The sequence below is a fragment of the Triplophysa rosa genome, linkage group LG2, assembly GCF_024868665.1.
Source record: "Triplophysa rosa linkage group LG2, Trosa_1v2, whole genome shotgun sequence".
NCBI lineage: Eukaryota > Metazoa > Chordata > Actinopteri > Cypriniformes > Nemacheilidae > Triplophysa > Triplophysa rosa.
Window position 1 is genome coordinate 3,260,235 of NC_079891.1, and position 22,669 is coordinate 3,282,903.

Sequence of the window (22,669 nt, forward strand, 5' to 3'; positions counted from 1 at the left end):
TTAATGTATGTGTTAGTACTGACATGGACCGCAGTGAAGACTCTTAACTTTCTGTTAGCCATGCTTCGAATTAAAGCCAGAGCAGATGACACTGTGATGTTTAAGAGGGCACGTGATGAGCAGAAAGCACAGCGATGGAGCTGACATCTCGCCGGTGGGAGACAGAAAGTGAGAGGAGAAAGAGAATGCGACAGACCTGCTTGCAGCGGCTGTGCTGTCTCACCGTGTGGTTGGACCTGTCGCAGTCGATCCAGCAGTCGCTGTTGAATTGAAAGCCGTTCGTGCACTTGTAGGTGCCGTGAAAGATGGCGGGAGGAGGCTCGCACGTGACGGCCACGCACTCACCCGGCTGCCAGGTTCCATCCTCGGTACACTGACGCTTAAACGCACGTCTGTGATATGTGACGGGAACCATCCTGTGACACAGACAAATCATTCAGAAGCATTCTCTTTCATATTTTCTGAATCAAAAGGTCAATAATAACTACACACAATTATCCATGATTCGAAGCAAGGTGTGTTAAAAGCAAAGAACACAGCCTTTACAAATACTCCGTATGGCACACATACTGTATACTGTAAACTAAAAGTTAGTTCAGGGGTCTCTCACCTATTGGATTTGTCGACGTGGGGCGCGTGGTAACCAGGCTTGCACTTGTACTTGCAGAAGGAACCGACTTTGAGGTCTGTGGCATTGCAGCGCTTGGTTTGAAGGACAGCATTGGGTACAGGAGGAGGGATGGGACAGCGGAGCTCACACAGAGCCTCAGGGAAGGACCACATTCCATCCTCCATGCACGTCAGAACATTGTTACTACCTGCAGAAATGTTCATGTTAAATGTTTTAGCTAATATTGTGGTTCTAATTGATTTATAAAATGCATTTCCAGAGGTGACATATTCTAGCACTGTTTCCTCAAAGTGCGTTGAGTTTTTTTTAGCTCGATTCGAAGCAGTTGTGGCATTTATAGGGTCGACCTCTCAATCCCAAGGGGCTTGTAGTTTAGGATCCGCTACAGTCTACGTACCCACGAGCTGAGCCGGCTCCCGGCACTGGAAAGTGCACTTCTTGCCGTAGGTGGTACCCTCGGTGAACTCAAAGATGGCCGGGTGCACGTGGTACTTGTCGGGCCGCCCGCAGTCTACGGGTTCACAGGTCACCTGCTTGTTCCATTTACCATCGGCACAGATGAGAGTCACCGTGGATTCCGACTGTCGAGAGGGAAAACATTCATTCACTTCGTACCGCAACCACTTGAACTCAACAGGCCATCAGATCAAACCATGTCAAATAATATAAATAAATAATAAAGAAGCTCAATGTCTACGTAATAAATGGCTCGGATAACAAATCTGTCAGAAGGCAGAATGAGTCCGAGGTCATTTTAGACCCGTGTGATGCTTGTCAAGACTTTTTGTGGAATTTCTGAATTGTAGTTCAGTTTAGTAAAAAAGCACCATTATTAGATTCATGTATTCCCAAAACATCCACTGTGCTGCAATCAAATACCTTCACGAACACTGACATCAAAACTTAAAATTAGAGTTTTCAGGGAAATTCTATCCTTTAGAATGCTGCGTAGAATAAAAAAAGAATTCATTAAATATAAATTCTTTACTAATTATTTTTTATAGATTCAAATATCTTAAAATACTTCATATTCTGTATATTTGGGTATGGGCAATTAATTGTAAAAAAAATCGAATGAACTGTTAAAAACTACACGTAAAGTATATACATATTTATAATAAATTATATATTTTGATACATAAAACTAATATATTAATTATAGTAAAAATATATACACTGTAAAAATAAAAAAACAGAATTTTACTGTTTTTACAGATTTTTTATGTATTTTTGAAATGTATAAATAAAAAAAGACGGGAAAAACGGGAAAACATGTCAATTTTACTGGGAAAAAATATTTTACGGTTTATTTCTGGCACTACAGCTGCCAGAAAATTTCGTTTTTTTTCAGTGTATATTTGAAGAGTTTATTTCCAAAGAGAATCATCTTCAAAAATCATGTTTTTGATGTTTTATTATGTTAGTTCGCTGTATTTTTTGAGTTATTATGACTTAAATCAAAACAAACCAACTGCAGTTTGATATTAATTCACAGCAAAATCGCCAGTGTTAAAAAAGGTCAAATTAACATTCTCAAAGTGTGGATTATATAAACACTGTGAGTGTTAATTTGACCTTTTTTAACACTGGCGATTTTGCTGTGTTGGAATGCACAGTAAAAAAAACGCTTTACACGTCTACAAAACCATACGGCGCCCGCATCTAACCGACCGACCAAACTGTAGTGTGTACAAAGCAGAAACAACAGTCGTGAATTTGTCACCAGGAACAAAACGGCACCGCGAGGTCCTCCATGAATCTAAGCGTGTGAACTGCGTTAAAAGGCGGATGCTTTTACTGCACGACAGCAAACGCTGACTTTTCTGGGCCAAAATAAGTATTGTGATCTAAAAGTGTGGTTTACTGGATTGTTTTACTTTTTGCGTGTGGTATAAAGCATTAAGTAAAAAGTGAAGTTTAACATGAACCATACCCGGCGGCTTGGACGCGGGCCATAGGTGGGCTTAGAGTCCAGACTGTTTCAATGAAGCAAAGAGTAATACATGCTCGTCTCCACAGATCTATCCATTTGTTTGTGACAAGCGATGAAAGGCGGCTTACCCAAAAAGATGTCAGTGATGTTTATTGAACCAGTTTCTGTGTAGCCAAACAGTTTTTGCTGGCGAGGCACGGATTATTGTGGCAAATATTGTCTAACTTGCATCCACAAAACATTGCTTTACTGTGACCCCTGACCCTCTTTTCTTTTTCTTTTTGGCTTTTATGAAATGGCAAATTTAAACGGGCTGGAGTGTAGTGAGCCTTTAGAATCCAGTGTTTATCTAATGTTCTGTACCCTCTGAGGAAACGTGCATGTTGTGTACCAGCACCTAAAACTGAGCGAAGCAGCGGGAAGCATTTGAAATGCAATCCAGACGCGGTTACAAAACACTTTTTGCCCCCTTTCCTTGCCTCTTCCTTTTCTTGCGCTGAAGCTCTTATTGAAAACAGCTCACCATGAAAGTGTGAGTCTTGAATATTTGAGGTGAATATCTAACAAAACAAAACAAAAAACAGCAGAACAAAATAAAAACATTTGAGGTGAACATTTGAGTTGAGCATCTGGGGAAAAAATAAAACAGCTGAAGTGATCATTTGAAGCATCCGAAAGATATTTACAAAAGAAAACGCAAACAAAAAACATCAGGGGTGAGTATTTGTAAACATTTACAAAACAAAAAAGGTGATTATTTGAAATATCTGAATAAAACAAGGTCATTATTTTAAGTAGGCCTACTGTATCTGAAGAAAGACGATGTACAAAATAAAACATATACAAATATTTGGAGTATCTTAAAAACTTTGTTTACTAAAAAAAAATGGGAAGAACAAAAATATTTGAATGTGAAAAGGTGAGTTGAGATGTAAGAAAAAAGAACAAGCAGAAATGAAACAAAACAAACCAAAAGTAACAGCTTATACAAAGCAAAAAACATTGAAAGGCTAGGTTCCATCTCATCATGTGACTACAACAATATAACAGACACACCGTCTCAATAAAACCTAAACTAAACGGCGGTCAACAACCTACTCAACATCTCCCTCTAGGGTCAGAGAGAGCGGCGTCTATTTATCATAACAACGCCGAAAAGCGTGTTAGTGTGCATACCTGCCTTCATCATAAAAACTTGCGAGGGGCTACAGAAGTACATAAAAGTGTCATCTCACTTTCCCTCCCCAGACCTCTCTGGCTCTCTCGAACCCATTTCAAAGCTGAATGACAGTTCAGACACGCGGTTTATTAGCCAGCACTGGCTGCATTACAGGAATCATAAAATGACTGACCACAGTCGTGGGGGGAGTGTGGGCCGAAAAGGGAAACATAAACTGTTGTGGTTAAACAGGAGAAACACACACACATGTAGGGGGGCCGGGGACCCACCTGTACGCTACGTAATCTCGGTGGGGTACACACGTAAAACACGCACACCATTCCCACTTGGAAGCGACACCTCGACTCCACCGAGGGGAAACGGCTAGTCGGAGAGGGGGACTGCCGCCTACTAGGGGGTGGCAAATTTGGGAGGGGGGCGGAGGTGGTGTCTGCGTGTGGAGTTTCCTTCTTTTAAAACTTTACAGCTGTTGATTCCTCCTCCAGTGAGTATTTAACTACCACTGACTACTGTGCCTAATTCAACACAGATGCATCTGTTGGACCTTCATATGCACCCCGGCCCCCGCTCCGCCTCTCTCTCCGCGCGCACACAAACTCACGAGCGCTAGAAAAACAGGGGGGCAAGCAAACCTCAAAGTCTCAGTTTCCCTCCGCTGTGTTGAAATGTTGTTTGTCTAACAGAGATTTTAGGACATGTTCTGCTTTCAATAACACCTTGGCAAAAACAAGGCCAGGAAGCTGCGGTCACACGGACAAGACACTGTGGTGCTTGTTGCCGTGGTTATCTTCTCCCTAAACGATCATAAACCTGGACGCTTGACATGGCCGGTAACCTAAGAAACGCAGATCTATGTCTGTTTTAAAGAGGATTGTATTGGCACCCTCTCGATGATGTTACCGTAACAGGTTAATGTCGAAATGGCTAATTTGTCTCCGACTGGAGTCTTTGGGAGCGCACATTATTAGCTCCCTGGAGATGGTTGATAAGCTGTAATGACTGTGCTGGGATCAGCACTTTTCCTCTGTAAAGGGCCAACGGCTCCCACACACTGCGTCATCGCTTCTCTCCAGCACACGCGAGCGAAACGTGTCAATTTGCTTTTCGTATTAACAGGAGCGCGGGTACGCTTTTATAGGTTAGACCTTGAAACTGGCAAGTGTGTTAGAACAATGTGTAAAAAGGGAATATGAAGGTAACATCAAGTACACGTTTACAATCATTAGGCAAATAAAGTATCATTAAGTTTAGTCATTAGTGTATGTACACATCAACACCTAGTTTTGAGAAAGTACAAACTACGAAACTACATACAGTATAATATTAAGGATGTGTTCAAAATTTTGTGTTGTGTAGTTGTGTTTGGAGTGTAATCGGAAGCTCACGATGAGAAGAATGTAAGGAGGCTTGGCAAATACACAAAATACATCCGCAACGTAGGGCTGCATGATATTGAAGGAAAATGTGATACATTGCTAAATGCAATATGCAATGCGATAAGGCTTCACGTTCGTAGAATCCATTTAAATTATATTAAAAATGAAAAATTACGTAACCAAAATGTTTTAACATTCAGGGAAAGCAAGAGAGTTCCTACATCTGCATCCACCTAAAACACTGACTATCCATAAAATCATTCAGTTATTTCTAGGGATGCACCGATACCATTTTTGAAGAAACAGTACGATTACCAATATTTTTCTGGTACTCGCCGATGCCTGTACCTTTTCACAACACAGTGAGACTAATAAAAATAGAATAGCTTCACAATCACAAACAACTCTACCTTAAACAGATTATGAAAAAATAAATAATTTAATGTGCTTGTCACAAACATTCAAAGCAAATTTCACAACAAATTTCTGTCAGTTCTGTCACATGAGGTATCGGTCTTTGGTATCGGTGCATTTTTACGAGTACACGAGCTTAGTATCGGGCCCGATACCAGTATCGGTGCATCCCTAGTTATTGCAAACTATTCCGATATATGTATTTGCAACATTTCTATAATTTCGATACCTTACAACTCTAGTGCAAAGATTGAGTCAAGGCACAGTAAAATGACTGCTGTCATCCTAAACAACAAAATATTTATAACTAATAAAATTATTATTATAGACATTTTGTAAGCTTTAAGTGTTTCTATGCATTTACTGTACATAAGAAAAACATATCCTTTGATACACACAGTAGTTTGCCCTTTTTCCAAATACGTTTTTTTTTTTCATTTTGTACCATACACCTTTTGATGGTTTAATCTGATCGGTGGTAATTTAACAGTATAAATATCTTTACCTTTAATTTTGCATTAGTATAAAATAACTACAGTAATAATATTAAACAAAACAGTATAAAAATAGTTCTTGTTATTCTCTTGAACTCTTAAATAAACACAGCTGCTTTAATATTATGAATTACTGAATGTATTTGCACTATACCGTTTTTGAGGAATCTTACCTAATGGAATTCTATATGGGAAAAAAATGTGCTACATTTATTAGTATACATTTTACATTTTATATGTTTTATTCGCGAATATAACTAAGCAAAACTCAACAGGCTTATTTCGGGTGAGAATACAACTAAGTTACTACAGGCGGACATTGTAACGTTTTTATCTTTTAAGCAACAGACAGTTCTGTTTTAAACACTGACCTCAACAAATCCGATGCTTAAATACTGCCTAATACATGTTTGTCAGACTATCATAATCAGACTATCATAACGATTTTACTTTTACAATGCACGGCTGTGTACTGTATCTACAGCTTCTACAGCTCCTGTAGGCCATCTTTAAAAAAAACTTCTTTATTTCACTCTTACCTTACATAACCGGATTAGACATTTCCCCAACAGCCCCTGAACCCCCCTGCCGGGACCCCAAAGTGCACGGCTGTTAAATAAGCGGAGCCCTCCCAAAAGCAGAGAAAAGCTGTCTGCTGCCTTTCTTTCCAAACGCGTAATAACTCGCGGGCCAAGCTTCTCAGTCAACAGCGGCCGCTGGCACAGAATCCACCCAACATACAGTAGACCTCATGTGCTTGCAAAGTACACTTTTGCCTTCTACCTTTTTCTACTTCTGCACTTTTTTTTCATTCTCTTGTTCTTTTCTTGTCAATATCTCCAAGAAAATGAACGCTTTCTTGTCTCTTAACCGGTAGAGCAAGGCACTAGTAAAATCGACCTCATGGAAATCCCAGAAAATATAGATACTGCAAAAGTTGCTGGATGCATACATGAAAAGACCTAGGAAAACGGACCAAAGATGTTTTGAAGGGCCAGAACATCATACGTTCTTTGTGAGACAAAAGTGCACAGTCAAGTGATGTTTTGTGTGGGGCACTGGGGTCAAAGGGTTGCTGTAATCTGAGCTTGTTTCTTAGTAAGGTCCACAGAGCCACAGCGCCACGGATCCGTGGCCGTCTCTTACACAACGCCCCAGGGAGTGCGGTGGAGGCTGAACACGGACTGTTTTGACGTCTAATAGACTCGAACAAATTGCATCCTGAGCGACTACACACAGACACTTTCTTGACACGTTCAGCCGGCAGTGAACCAGAAAATGCGAGCGCAATTAACATATGTGCGAGACGCACACTCATGCACTAAGCCACAACCGGACCAATGTGCACACGTAGGAATACATGGGTAATATTTGGCCTCGGATTTGATTTTCAGGGTCATTTATACTTTTATTAGGGTGTATTTTTTTTCGATAAAAAAATAAGATCAAATATACTGTATTATTCTTTTATGAAATACTGAGATCGTTTACCTTTCTTTTCTCTTCAGAAAACAAAAGAAGATATTTTGAAGAACGTTGGTAACCAAACAACACTAGACCCCATTGACTTTCATTGTATGGACACAAAACCACAGAGACATTTCTTAAAATATTTCTTTTGTGATCCACGGAAGGAAGAAAGTTTACAGGTTTTAAACGACACATGGGTGAATAAATGAATGAATGAATGATTTTGGGGGGCTGAACTATACTTTTAAGACAATTTGATAAATGTATTACTATAAACTGTCAACCTGAACCCTTATGACTAATGTGATAATGTGTATAGCAAAATTCCCATTTCAAATACATTTCAACCATTTTGGTGGCAATTTCGCCCAAATTCTGTCCTGATATAGACACCCACAAGGTGGTGCGACCTGAGCATGCGAAATTTGTTCGGGCGGTGCTGCAAAAATGGACGGGAGCGATTCCTCCATCTTTTCCATTTTTTTATCGAGAGGTCACGCTGTGAAGTTTTGATCTTCTATTGGTCTCACGCATTTACGTGACGCGAATTCGCAGGTCAGAGTTCACCAAACTTGAACTTTGCAATGCAGTGAAATATCTTCGGACGGGCTGACGCATTCGCATGCATATGAATGAAAGTCAATGGAACGAAAAGTCTAGTGTGACCGTGGCATAAATCAGTAAAACCAATGTGTAAATAATACATGACCGAACAAGAGTCATTGGCTAAAAAAACACACAAAACAAAACTGCGCAATTGAGTCAACCCAAGAACGCTTGCTATGTTTAAGGATTTATAGTCTTACGGGGAAATTGTTCATTTACTAAAAAGCGCTATTTAGACATAGTTTTCCAACCAACGTGACTAAATAAACAGTATGTCAAAACCCCGCTTGTTTCAAGCCATGCACTGAGAAAAACTATCTGTATATTCATGTTTCCCAGACGGTGATTTACGGAGGCTGGAACTTCCTTTCCGTCACTCACAAATGACTGTTGAGTTTGTTATTCATTTGAACTGTTTTTCTAGCTATTACAATAAAAACAACAGAAAAACTTCCAGTCCGAGGGCAGGGCGCGAGTGTGCGTATGAAAAATCTTCAGCTTGTCCTTTAATTTGAGCCACATGGGCCGTTCCAGGACAGACCGCTGGCCTGAGCGCCAGCTATTGTGACTGTTCACTTACCGTCTAACAAACCCTCTGTGAGCCATAAATCTTTAGCGCTACTTGCTCCATATGTGGTCAGGGCATGAATCGATGACTAGTGTTTCATCTAATACAGGCCAATGTGCGTTTACTGTGTGTGATTGTGTGTTTCGCACTTCTCTACGAAAACGCAATAAAATGCTGATTTTATTGCTGGAAATAAACCCACACAGACAGAGCGAGCGCGCACACACATCAGCAACTGATACGCATTTAAAAAGCAGTGAATGAACGAGTGGCCAGAGCTGTTGAGAGAGAGTTGCGACAACGGAAGCTCAAAATTTCCGTGATTCATGGAGCCTTTAGATAGTTCCAGGAAGTCATGTTTTCTCTTTAAATGCTTTATTTCCTTCATTTTCTTATTCATTAAATGACTCGCGTCTTTAAATGGATTAAAAGTTTGTCACAATCGGTCTGTTTCGCCGCAGCTCCATGCGTTACTAGTAACTTCCGGGAACTAATGAGAGCCTCCATGAACCGCCATTGCTGTGAAAAAACTGTTCCATTGGAGTCAACCTAGTTGACGCAACTCTCCTTCTCAATGGCTATGCGAGTGGCTACCTGTGTTTTGATGATGTCATCGTCTCTGTGGATCTTCAGCGTGTATCCTCGGTTGCAGGTGATGCTGCAGCGTGCTCCGTTGAAGTATCCCGGACTGTTGCACTTCATCTCTGCATTGGTGACCGTTGGCTTTTGACATTCGATGGCATCGCACGAGTAATGGACGCAACTGAGGGATCGTGACATTTGCAAAGGTTATAGTTCCAGTACCTCATGACAACTTAGACAATCTTAAGTCATACGGGGCACAAAAGTTCATATTCCAATAATTTTAGAGTGCTTAATCAATGTATCATGAGGATTTTATTACAAACAACACTCTTGAGATTGGAATTGTTATTAAAGTATTTAAGTATGTAAATTCTATGCATTAAAGTACTTTCTCCTATACCATTTTAATATGCAGGCAAAAATATGCCAGCAATGTTGGCTCAACGAATGGAGTGAGTTTGGGGTGGGATTTTCTGTTTGGCTGACCAATGGCAGACACAGGGCAGTTTGGAAAATCTTGCATGATTTTTTTTGCATAATAAGGTAAAGCAAAATTATTTCACCTAAATTAATAATAGGTTTTACAAATATATGTATTTGATATCACTTACATGAGATATGCGATGACTTGAACAAGTCCAAAGATTCAATTTTATGATATCAGGACTGACATTCAGGTCTGTACACTGACGCGAGTTGTAGATTTATCTTCTCACCTTTGGCCCATGGGGTTGTAGATTTCATTGCTCTGACAGCCGCTGATAGTGATGGGGTCAAAATACTGGAAGGAGCGCAAGCCCACACCTGAGATGGCCACCAGAGGAGAGCCGAAGCTCACTATAATGGCCTTGGTGCGGTAGAAGGCCGCGCTCAGGTCGTGACTCACGGGAATCACCAGCGGATTGTTCCGGCAACTCAGTCTCCAGTCCCCTAAAACCATCCGATCATTAGACAACATAAATCACTGCAGGCAACAGCAGCACGGATTCCATGTACAGCATTTGCTTTATGCATCAGAATTTAAAAATGGCTTAAATTGGGATCCTCTTAAACGAAAAATAGCACATAGTGTGGCTTAAGATTTGTGGTTCTCAATCATCTTCTGGATGGTAAAAATCACCACATACTTTTATTGTATAGAAATTACATTCATTCATGTGTTCCAAAAGAGAAACAAACATGAAAAACGTCAGGGTGAGTAAGCAGAGAGCTTTTTTATTCTGGGTGAACTGTTCCTTTAAATCAGAGATGCCCAGACTAGGGCCCAGGGGCAAAAGTCGGCCCGCCTTGTCATTCAATAAAAGAGGAAAAAGATGTAAAAGGTTAAAATGTAAATTAAAATTGAATCCAGACATTTCTGACATATGTGTATATTTGTAGTGTATACTTTATTTACTGTATTTTAAAGTGCAGTACAGTGTGCTTAGTGACACAATGAACAGGTAATAATGAAGAGATTTATAACCCACAATATAATACGGTTCGGTGCAATTTAACATTTACTTTCAGCCAACGGTGTCATTTTTGGCCTTTCATCGGAAAAGGTTTGGGCATCTGTGCTTGAAATCTACATCTGGGCTCCACAATAAACACAAAATAGGCTATTCCAATTTTTTTTTAAAGTACTGTAAAAATAGCAAAAATGCATTAGTGGGATGGGTTCAGACTAACCAAGAGAGTGGGTTTGCTCTTTGGTGTCCACCAACTGAACGGTGATGTTGTGCTGTCTCTGGTCAATGTCAGCCGTCCCATCAGCAGCCAGGTGGATGATGACAGCGGCAGCTACCATAGGATGGGCGTAATAGGCCTTGTTAGAAACAAAAACAATTTCAATGACATTTAGTTCAAGCACATAAGTTGCGACTTAGACTTTACCAAGCAGCAAACCCCAACATTTAACCATGTGATGTTTTCCAGCGACGAGCAACGATTTTTTTGTGTGCAATAAATATACATTTCCGAACACATATCTGAACATATTTCATGTTGTATGTTTGGTAAGGACCCAGATTTAAGTTCATAATAAGCCCAGCCTGGACCTAAAATCTTGCTATAAACATTTTGTTTATTAGGATCCAAAGACGCGAAACCACAAAATCACATGAATATACTTTAACATAACAGTGACATGACCATCTCTTACCTTTAGCCAAAAATGTGAAGACCAGCTGTCATGTTGAGACTCCTCACAAGGAAACCAAGCGTACTGAGACACGCCGTGCGACAGATCAAACACCTTCGATTGACAGCTCTGAGTGAACATACACAAACAATACGACCATTTTAATAACTTCAGACAGTTTGAAAACATCAGAATTAAATGTGACTGGAGCAAAACGGCTAAATATGGCCACCGCTTTGCTGAACAAACATAAAACTCTTCCTTCAGTTTCTGATGGAAACCGGTATAACAGCAAATCCTTCAAATGGATTATAAACAGCTAAAGGCACTAAAAGAAAGTAATGACGAGGTTGCCAATGTGCAATCCGCTATCAAAAGGTAATTTAGACCATCTGGAAGTGCACAATTAGCCTCCAAGTGGCCGGGTTAAAGTGCCACTCCAGATCAGCCTGAAAGCCAGCGAAATCCGGCCGAGCAGGGGAACTGACCTACTCTCTTCTCGAGAGCAAACCGCAGCGGGATCAGAACTGGCCCGTCCTCTGGGGAGGGTTGAGTGCACTGTTTCTGAGTTACACACGTATAAAGAAAGAGATTGGCTCTCTGTGCGAGCGTGAAGTCAACCAATCGTTCAAGCCTTTGGGGACGGTCAGCTTGGAGCGAAATGAAAGCCCGCGGCCGGTGTTTTTTTTCTGAACTCATCTCGCCGAAGAAAAAGCTCAAAATAACAATTATTCTTTCAGTACCTTAATCATGCGGGGAAAAACTACAGTAAATAGACACTCGATACTTTTCAATGAAACATCTTTTTCTGCTAAACTTAAAGTCCATATTTAGAAGAAAAAACGGTCTTCATCTAAAAGCCTTTTTTAAATAGCTCATTTGAAAAAATTGCTGACCTACAGTAAATGCCTTCCTAGACTCCTTTCAACTTAATTGGACATCTAGCTCCGAGTCCAAGTCTCCCAAACTTGATTCAATGCGAATCGCATGCAGTGTATTTCATTACGCCGTGACAGGGGGCCTCGCTTTGAACCTCCTGAACCCGACTGTGGGGTGACGATGTTGCAACGCTAGGTGACACTGCAGAGCTGCATGCTACCTAACAGGATGAACGACACTAATGATGTGTTTGTGTGTGCATGACAGCAGCTCGGGGCAGTGATGGAAACGGTTAGGCTATGAACCACCTCTGCACGTCACTTATTTAGGAGGGAGCACGCAGTTTTCTGCTCGGTCAGCGGTGCAGGTGTGCTTGCAGCTGTCTGGCCTTTATATTGACCCTATTTCTGCTCGAGACACTTAAATAGTGGTTTAACCTCCAGAGTTTAAACTTCTTCATGCACTGACTACAAATGATGTCAATTAAATACACCATCAAAACAAGCACTGATGAGAACATACATTTGCAATATCTGTAAATAATATACTGCCCAATCTGCCCTTATTGAATTAAAGGAGTAGTTCACCCCAAAATGAAAATTCTGCCATCATTTACTCATCCTCTTGACATTTCAAACCTGTATGACTTTCTTTCTTTGGCAGAACACAAAAGAAGATATTTTGAAGAATGTTGGTAACGGAAAAAAATTGGTCCCCGTTGACTTGCATTGGTTTCGTGTCCATGCAAAAGAAGTGAATGGGGACCAACGGTTGGTTTCTTCAAAATAGCTTCTTTTGTGTTTTTCAGAAGAAAGAAAGTCATACAGGTTTAAAATGACAAGAAGGTCAGTAAATGATGACAGAATTTTCATTTTGGGGTGAACTATTCCTGAAGATTATCGAGTTTAGCTTTTGTCTCTATAGAGCTTTAAAGAGACAGTTAATCAAAAATGTAAAATTCTGTCATTTATTCACCCTCATGTCATTCCGTATATTTTTTCCGTGGAACAAAAAAGAAGATATTTTAAGAAATGTCTCCGTGGTTTTGTGACTGTACAAAAGATGTCAATGCCAACATTCTTCAAAGTATCTTCTTTTGTGTTCTGCAGAAGAAAGAAGGTTTGAAATGACATGAGGATGAATAAATGATGAAAGAATTTTCATTTTTGGGTGAACCATTCCTTTAATATAATCCGGTTGATTCCTTTACTTAACTCAAAAAACATTGTGGCAGGTCTTAGGGTCCTCGTGTAAATAATCTTTCTGGACAGAAACTAGCATCTATCTTTGTTTGGAAGAGCAGAAAAACGAGGAATCATCTCGCAGTTCATAGATCTAGCGGTGATGTAATATTACATGATTTAGATTCAGAGACTGGCAATTCACTTCATTCACTACTCCAAGACTTCCCCGCAGGGAGAGAGAGCTGACTGCCGCTACGGGGATTCATAACATCTTTTTCATCTCTAAATGCCTTATAAAATTTGAATGAAACGGTTACAAAATTAGCCGCAAAGCTAGAGAATTCTGACGTAATGCTTAGGAGTGAGAATGAGAGAACTAGAGTGAGACAAGAGAAGAGATTAAAAACATTCGCTTCTGCCATCATCTGAGATAAAGCCCCCCCATCCCCCAGAATGCCACAGTAACCTCAGTGACATCATCGATTTGAGCGCACTACTGTGCACGAGCCCGGACAGTCAGTTGTGCACCTCAGTGCCATGCGATAGCTGAAGGCGGCATTAGTCAATCCGATAAAGCGCCAACATTGATCGCAAACTGTTTCACTTAAGCCCCAAGTCTGTATCCAATGCAAACAACTCAGGGCCTGGATTTACATTCATGTAAAATAAAAGATAGTTACTCGCAGCGAGTAACTATTCAAAGTCAGCGTAACCTATGTGCTACTGTTTCCCATTGCAACCCACAATTCAACAATGAGGTTTAGGCTCAACTGTGAAAAATGGCCATTTGTCAGTGCCATAAATCCTTAGGTTGCGCACAGCGTGATAGGAATAGTTCTGGGACATGATTAATTCAGGAGCATTCACAATTTTGGGCACAGGAGACTCGCGCTCCACAAACATCACGGAACGGGGGAGAGGAGGAGCGGGGGCCAGTAAAACTGTAAAATTACAAATGTATCATGTTGAAATATCCAGGGAGTAAAACAACATGGGTTTTTTTTGATGTCTCTTAGAAAGAGCCAATTCTTTACTGTTTCCATGTGTGAATGGTGGCAATGCCTCAAATCTGTCCTGAACGGAACGCGCTGAACACGTCTCAGGCATCTGATGCGAAAAACTGAACGACTCGGCCCCGTTTAATAGTTGAGATAACAGTGAGATTTCACATCCAAGACTTCTCTGTGAGCCAAAAGTGTCACTGGGGCAAAAGCGATCTTGAAAAATTATTTGAAATTATTTTGACTAAATCTATACACACACACGCATACACACTATAGGGGTGTCAAAATGGACCAGTATTGTCAATAATCGTGATATTAATACATGTGATTATTGCTATTGTGTTAATACTCATAATACACATATAATAATAATGCAAATAATTTAGTGTCAGTATTTGGTTAACACCAAATTGTAGGTTGCAATTTTGAGCCTGTAAATATTTTGCATAGGGCTGTTCAACAATTAATCACATCCAGAATAAAAGTTTGTGTTTATAATAATATTTGTCTGTGTACTGTGCATATTAATTTTGTATTATAAACACATACACATACTTGTATATATTTAAGAAAAATATAAATTCATGTTAATATATCATTTAAATTATATCAAAACATATACATGCAAATTTTTCCTAAATATAAGCATGTGTGTATATGTGTTTATAAATACAAAATAGTATGCACTGTGCACAGACATATACTAAGTAAGCACAAACTTTCTTTCTGGATGCGATTAATCACGATTCATCATTGAACAGCCCTCATTTTGCAAAAAGAGCTTAACTGGATACAAACCCTTTCTTACAGATTTTTAGTCCGATTCATTGCCCCCATAAAAACATAAAGAGAGAATAAAAATAATAATTAAAAGAGAGAGAAAACACACAAAAAAAATCTTTAAATGAATTCGACTGATAGCATTAAGAAATCCAATGAAGTCATCAATGAAATCAAAAGCATATACTGTATAATATAAAATGTAATATTTCATATAATATGTATCGTATTTGATCATAACTTTGTTTTGATGGCTTAATGCAAGAAATATTACATATGTCACAGAGTTCTGGAGAAAAACATCCTCATATAAATATTCTTTAGCATGTATTTGCTTTGCTTACATCAGCGAGTGTCAGACGTTTTCTCTTAAACTTCCATGTATTGTATTGTTTTTATTTACTTGCCAAACCAAGGCTGTATGTGCGCACGTGCAGGTATGCTTGTCGTGATTCTGCCTCATCTTGTCATGTTTTTCTCGATCTTGTGGCAGAATCACGGCAGGATCCCTTGTTTTATGTGGAGAGAGGCGTTTTGGCCCTGTAGGCCTTCCATAGACTCTCTCTCGGTGTCGCGTCTTTAAGCCCCGCCCTCTCGTTCTCTCGTTAGCTTCCCCTTAGTGTTTGATCCTTGTCACCTGCCCGTCACCTTCCCTGTGTTATCATCCCTCGTTTGTATTCCCCTTTAAAAAGCCCTCGTGTCTATTGTCTTGTGCTCGTTCGTTGTGTATTGATGTCATGCTTCTGTGCCTGTGAGTCTATGACTTTGTGAGTATTGCCTTGCCTTGTGTTTACCTCATCTGACCCTGTCTCCTCCTGCCTTGCGTTTTGACGTTGTGACGTGTTTAGTTTCTTAGTTAATTTTTGTCCTGCAGTTTTTTCCCCCACGTGGGAAGTATTTTGGTTTCTGTTTTTTATATATTAGTCTTGTCCTCGTTACCCCCTCGTGGGTGTTTTGTTTGTTTAAATAAATCTTTGTTAACCCCTTCACCGCTGCTGCCTGCATCTGGGTTCTTCCTCACGATTCGTGACATATGCTTATGAACAAACACGCATGTGATCTCACCCTTGTCACTGCAGGATATCCAACGGCCACCTCTGCAGGACAGTGGACCTTCTCCTCACCGGACACCTCCACCTCTGTAGCCCACTGATCCAGGAAGCCGCTCGGCGTATAAAGCCCACAGTCCCGTATACTCGTTTCCCTCTCAAAGTCCTCACACACACCATCACCGTCGTAATAGTAACATAAGCTGGGCTCATCTTCAGAGGAGGGAAACAGAGATGAGATATGAGAGCTGCAAACACTGAGCTACTGAAATATTTCAAATGCTGTTGTGCTGGGAGAAACCGGACAATTCACATTTGTAAACATAAGTGGAGTGCTTTTTAACAATGCACAAAAGGTGCGATGCCATAGAAGAATCATTTGTGGTTACCCAAGGACATCAAAAGTTCTAATAAGAACAATTTCTTTCTTTTTTATAATCTATAGAGAACCTTTTTTTACTTCAAAGAACATTTAGCTAAAGTTTGTTTTGATGTAAAAGGTTCTTTATGGAACCATTTAGCCCAAAATGGATCTTCTAGAACAGTGGTTCTCAAACTTTTTCGTTGTAAGGCCCCCTTTGTGTTACGTGCATCGCTTTGTGGCCCCCCATATGAAGACGTATAATCTTAAACTTAGAATTTTAATTAAACCAAAAACATTCAGTTATACAATGCTGGAACCTCAATTCGTTTGGTTGGTGATGTCATTTTTCTGATGTTTGATTGCATAAAATCTATGATAAATTTCTATATTTCATAAAATGCCACAAAATCTGTGGCCCCCCTGGATCCATCTTGGGGTCCCCCAGTTTGAGAACCACTGTTCTAGGGCACCTGTTTTGAATGTAGCGTTCCAAGTTTTGAACTGATTTGCTGAAATAAAAAGACTTAATTTGGCCTATAATTAGTAAAACAATTTACACAAAAAATTGACAAAGAAAATGCAGGGTGTTTTTAAATCTGTATCCAAGCCTTTAAAGTAATTCCCTTACAGTAAAAGTCTATGGGTCAAACCATTCCAGAGCTCAAATCCATTAATCTAAATACAATTTTTATGTGCAAGATTATTTTCTTTTGTTATGGACAGCATCTATAAAATGAATCTCATAAACCGTAGATAACGTGGGCATTTTTATTGACAACCATTTGTTAAACTTTAAAAACACACTTTAAATTTTTTTATTTATTTAGTTGAGTACAGTACATTCTATTTTGTGTCATTAAAGTTATTGTTTCACATGTTGCCGCTTCACAGCATTATCGTAGGGTCTATCTTTACTCAGTTTTTACTGGCATCATATAAGGACAGTCATAAATCCTCATCCATGATGAAAGATTGATCACAATTTTTATCAGCACCACAGACACACAAACCGTAAACCGATCATCCGAATAAAACTCATCCTGCCATTGACAGCTAAAAAGGCTTTTTGCCTCCATCTTTTTAATGGGGGGCTTAAAGGAAGGTTCTTAATTTTATGTCCTGATGTGTCCCCTTCCTGTCTCCGCCCGGACCCTGAGGTGTCAGCAAAACAGCCACGTGTAGCTGACAATACGGAAAAAACGTGTTTGACTGTACCTGTACAGACTGTCCTTTTTATCAACAGGGTGCCAATCAATGCTAACAGGAAACATATTAGCAAGACATGCACTTATTCTTTTTATTTTGGACAGTTTTTAAACAATATCTGCATGTGGTGCCTACAGTATATAAAATCAGAGCCATCCTCGGGCTCCACAGGAAGCCGCCGTGTGCAAAGGGCGGCAGGATCAAGGCTGCACCTTGTCGTATCACTTCCTGTACTAAAAACACGCTGCTTTTATAAATATCGAATTACTCCATCCAGTTCTCATTATACGATAAAAACAGCACGATGGAAAAGATCGGGGTGATATAATCGGCTGCACCGGACTGGACGCCGGCTGCACGGACTGGACATCGGGCTGGACTCCGTTCCCCTTGGTCAGAGGTTTGCCTCGGGACTCGTTCAACATAAATGCAAGTCGTACAAAAAAACCCATCTTTTATTATTGTCAAACGTTCTGCTGTTTTGGGCTATAAAAGATTGAATTTGAAAGCGATACCGGGAGCACAGACATCCAAGCGGAATGTGCTAAATATCGCTGGACGTTATTTCCAAAGCAGTGAACGATGAACTCATTGAACCTACTCCAAAAAAAAAAAAAAGAGGAACTTCCAATTAAGCCGGGGCAACGTCGGACTTCCAGAGGTGTTCTGGAGGTCAGAGCGGATGAATGTAGACCAACTTCAAAAGGCCTTCTTATCTGTTCTCTTCGGTCTCCCTCTTTTTTCCCCTCGTCTTTTTACTCGGCTCCCGCTTTCCATCCACACGTTGCGAATAAAAGGTGATTGGTGCATTATCGCTAACAGGAAGAGGCGCGACAAAGGCCCGCTAGCGCTCGTTAGGCCGATTTTAAAGCTCTACAGCAAAGAGTAAAGTCTTTTGTGAGGGGACTTAAACGCCCGTGAGAGGCTCCAATTATGCGGCCGATTGTTTTGACAGAACCGATTAGCTCGCAACTTAAAGCACTCCATTAACATCACAAGCGCCTAACAAGTTTCGGACAATAAAGAGATAGTTCAACAGAACTTTCCCGGCCCTTCAGACTTTGTCATTGTAGGACACTGTGTAACGCTGATGACAGGCCCACACCGTGAAATTGATGGCCAGGCACCCGGCCGGAACAGACATCAATAGAACACAGACGTAATGAGCCATTCTGCTGAATGCGACTGAAGCAAAACATCAATCTGCTGCTATACTTTCTAGCTGAAAGTGTGTTCACGGGAATATTTCTATCGGAGGGGATGGTCACGTACCGACGCAATTGAACGATGGCTCTTTCCTGCACTGGTTCGAGCAGCCGTCTCCGTTGACGAAGTTCATGTCATCACATTGTTCTCCGAGATATCTGAAAGGCATTAAGGATAACGTCAGGAGTTTTGGGAAAGAAGGCTGATTAAAAAATATGTCAAACTAATTATAGCAAGTGAAAAATCCGCTGATGGGAAGAAAATATAATAATTTCGTATAATATTTTACTTTTTTAGATACATTTATTTTATTGGATAAGGGTGTAAACCTATTAGTGCTTGACAAGACAAAGATCAGTTCTAATACATAACTGCACACATTTCATACTAAAACAATAAACATGTCAGTATGATTTGATTTGATTTGTATAAGTCATCGTCTCACTTTTGGATGAGTCCATCCCCACAGTAAGGTGAACCCAGCTGGTGTGAGAGAGGAGGAGATGGTTCGCTCTCTGCTTGTCTAGACACTGTCAGAATGTGGTAGGTGTATGTCTCATCGGGCTTTACATCCCTGCAACACAAACACGGGAGAGTTAACATAGTTCAAGAAGATATTTTGAAGAACGTTGGAACGTTAACTACACAACACTGGACCCCATTGACTTCCATTGTATGGACACAAAACCACTGGGACATTTCTCAAACTATCTTCTTTTGTGTTTCACAGAACAGGTTTCGAACAACATGAGGGTGAATACATGATGACAATGTTTATTTTTGAGTGAACTATACCTTTAAGTAAGCACGACCGTCCTTAGTTCAGAAAAAATGCCACATGCTACACAGGTTTGTGTCCTTGACCTACAGTATGAGAGGTAAATGTGCAAACTTTATATATTTTGTCTATTTCATTTAAAATCAATGTATAAAGTAATTTATACTCTGACTATGTAACGTTTGTGTTTTTTAAACCTTTCCAAGCTATTCTACTCCAGTGCTCTATATCACTTCATAGTTGTTAGTGGTGGATAAACGTTTACAGCTAACAGACTGAAAATTGTGTTAGTTTAGGGGACACTTTTACTGTTTATCATTACATATGGTGCTAGGTTTTACCATTTGCTTTTCGAGTTTTGTTGTGCAAAACAAAATGCATTAGCACTTAGATGCCAACAAAGGGTCCCTACTGTCTATTTAAAATCAATGACAGATAGTGTTTCAATATTGACCATTTAAGTGTAATTAACTATTAAAAAGTGTTTAATTGTCAGTATTTAGAGTAATCTCTCAACACTAACAGATTGATATGATCAACACTGGTAGAGTAAAACTTTAAACACTGGCAAGGGTGTTAATTAACTATTAAAAAGTGTTTAATTATCAGTATTTAGAGTAATCACTCAACACTAACAAATTGATATGATCAACACTGGTAGAGTAAAACTTTAAACACTGGCAAGGGTGTTAATTAACTATTAAAAAGTGTTTAATTATCAGTATTTAGAGCAATCACTCAACACTAACAGATTGATATGATCAACACTGTGGTAGAGTAAAACTTTTAACACTAGCAAGGGTGTTAATTAAACTCTGGGCAGTGAGAATTATATAAACACTGCTATAGTGTTGAAATCAACTCCCATGGAGTTGAATCAACACTGTCAGTTTTACTGTGTAGAGTACAAAATGTGCTGTACACGCTTTGTGTTCCCAGCATTTGTCATGACTGTAATACGACGCTTCAGGTACATAAAGCTCAAGACTCAGATGAAAATGTGAAAAGTACAGCTCTAGGATCAGCACCAGTTACTACCTCTACACTGCATATGCGGACCACCCGAACAGCACAAAGACACCTCATCTTCTCATTAATCCTCAACTGAGAATGAACAGTGATGGAATCTGGAGGGAACACAATATTAACTGGCATGCAGGGAGGGGGGTTGTATGACGGCTATCTCTGTGGATGTTAGTAGTCCTTAAAGCAGTGGTTCACAAACTGGGGGCCCCAAGATGGATCCAGGGGGCCACAGATTTTGTGGCATTTTATGAAATATAGAAATTTATCATAGATTTTATGCAATCAAACATCAGAAAAATGACACCACCAACCAAAAGAATTGAGGTTCCAGCATTGTATAACTGAATGTTTGTGGTTTAATTAAAATTCTAAGTTTAAGATTATACGTCTTTATATGGGGGGCCGCAAAGCGATGCACTTAACACAAAGGGGGCCTTACAACGAAAAAGTTTGAGAACCACTGCCTTAAAGGACTACAGAATAATCAATTAAAAATATACAGTATATGCTATTTAGTGTATTTTTATACATTTTAATCTTGTGGTCATAAGATACATTACATACATATTATTATTACTTATTTTTTTGCCATAAATCGTTATTTTTAGTCACCCTTTATGTTTGTCACTGGGTTATGCCAATATCTAACCAATATACAGTAGTTCCTGAAAAACAGCGAATTTGGACATACGAGGTTTCAAAAGGACAGCGAAAATATACAAGATACATATGTAGCTATCATCAAATGAATTTTTACGTTTTTGAATCATGGGGTGGTCTGCGAAAAACAATTGCAATTCACTGCGTTCCAAGTTTCAAGTTTGGTAACCACTGACCTTGCAAATTCCTATTGCGTGATGACGCGTGACCAATAGAAGATCGATATTTGGACTAGCCAATAATAAGAACTTATTCTATATATAATATATAATATGCTTTCTTGTTCTTCATCTATAAAAATAACCTCTTCCTACTATCATCCCCACTACTTACAGAGCTGTGGTTAACAAAACATCTGAATAAGTTCTCAGCCCTTAAACCTCTGCCGGCACATGCTCTTCAGATCCTTTCCACAGCTGTGACTTTCTGCCTGAAGGAATAGTTCTTGCAGCTTGCAGAAAGCCTCACAGCTGGTTCAGGTATATTCGTCTCGATTAGCTACGTCGTAAAACTCCAAACCCGGCGGAGTTCTCCAGCTCCAGACTTCCCAAACAGTCAAATATGGGTAAGAGAGCCGCAGTTGTGTGAGAACTGCAGAGCTCCGCTTCGCTGGAGTCTGAGCCAACGCCGAAGGCAAAAGCTGGAAGACGTTGGCCCGCGATGTGGTCTTGCGGCTGTGTTTTTCTAAGACATGTTTGTTGTGGAGAGGCACAGCAAGCTAAAAGAGTACTGCTGCTATCCTTAACAGCCACAGTGACTCCTGAGGTAGACCGTTGGCTGCGCTTACACAGAGAGGAAGGAATATTTTGCCTGTTGAGTCGAGCAAGTATCAATTTAGCCATCAATGTCTTGCGGCCACATTACGAATTTGTGGTACGGATGTTTGTTTGTGAAATCTTAATTATTTATTTGAGCAACTGGAGCTTTGAGCATGACTAAAAACGCTCGGGGGAGATCGTTCTTATAAATAAACTTTGAGATATGAAGTCTTCGACCCTGACAAAAACTAATTTTTATGTTCTAAATAAAGTTTTTCCTCATAGATGTCATTTCTTCGGTTCTTTCACTTTGAATAAACAACCTCTTGACTCAAAATCATGTTCCTGTTGAAGTGTAAATAATTTGACTCGAAAAACTTGAAAAAAATGAAAATA

At 39.8% G+C, this 22,669-nt stretch overlaps 1 protein-coding gene across 3 annotated transcripts in view; it reads right to left on the reverse strand.

The window, feature by feature from the left end:
* pappab (pregnancy-associated plasma protein A, pappalysin 1b) overlaps nucleotides 1-22,669 on the reverse strand; it is a 67,697-nt gene that overhangs the window by 16,710 nt on the left and 28,318 nt on the right. For 2 of the 3 annotated variants that reach the window (XM_057327669.1, XM_057327682.1), the window contains exons 8-17: nucleotides 19,497-19,625; nucleotides 19,118-19,209; nucleotides 16,292-16,488; nucleotides 11,401-11,508; nucleotides 10,929-11,064; nucleotides 9,974-10,187; nucleotides 9,267-9,435; nucleotides 1,029-1,212; nucleotides 611-818; nucleotides 197-416 (exon numbers count right to left, since the gene is read on the reverse strand). In XM_057327669.1, coding sequence (XP_057183652.1) covers nucleotides 197-416; nucleotides 611-818; nucleotides 1,029-1,212; nucleotides 9,267-9,435; nucleotides 9,974-10,187; nucleotides 10,929-11,064; nucleotides 11,401-11,508; nucleotides 16,292-16,488; nucleotides 19,118-19,209; nucleotides 19,497-19,625 — 1,657 coding nt within the window. The remainder of the gene's footprint in view (nucleotides 1-196; nucleotides 417-610; nucleotides 819-1,028; nucleotides 1,213-9,266; nucleotides 9,436-9,973; nucleotides 10,188-10,928; nucleotides 11,065-11,400; nucleotides 11,509-16,291; nucleotides 16,489-19,117; nucleotides 19,210-19,496; nucleotides 19,626-22,669) is intronic. The other variant, XM_057327675.1, reaches the window with a different exon arrangement.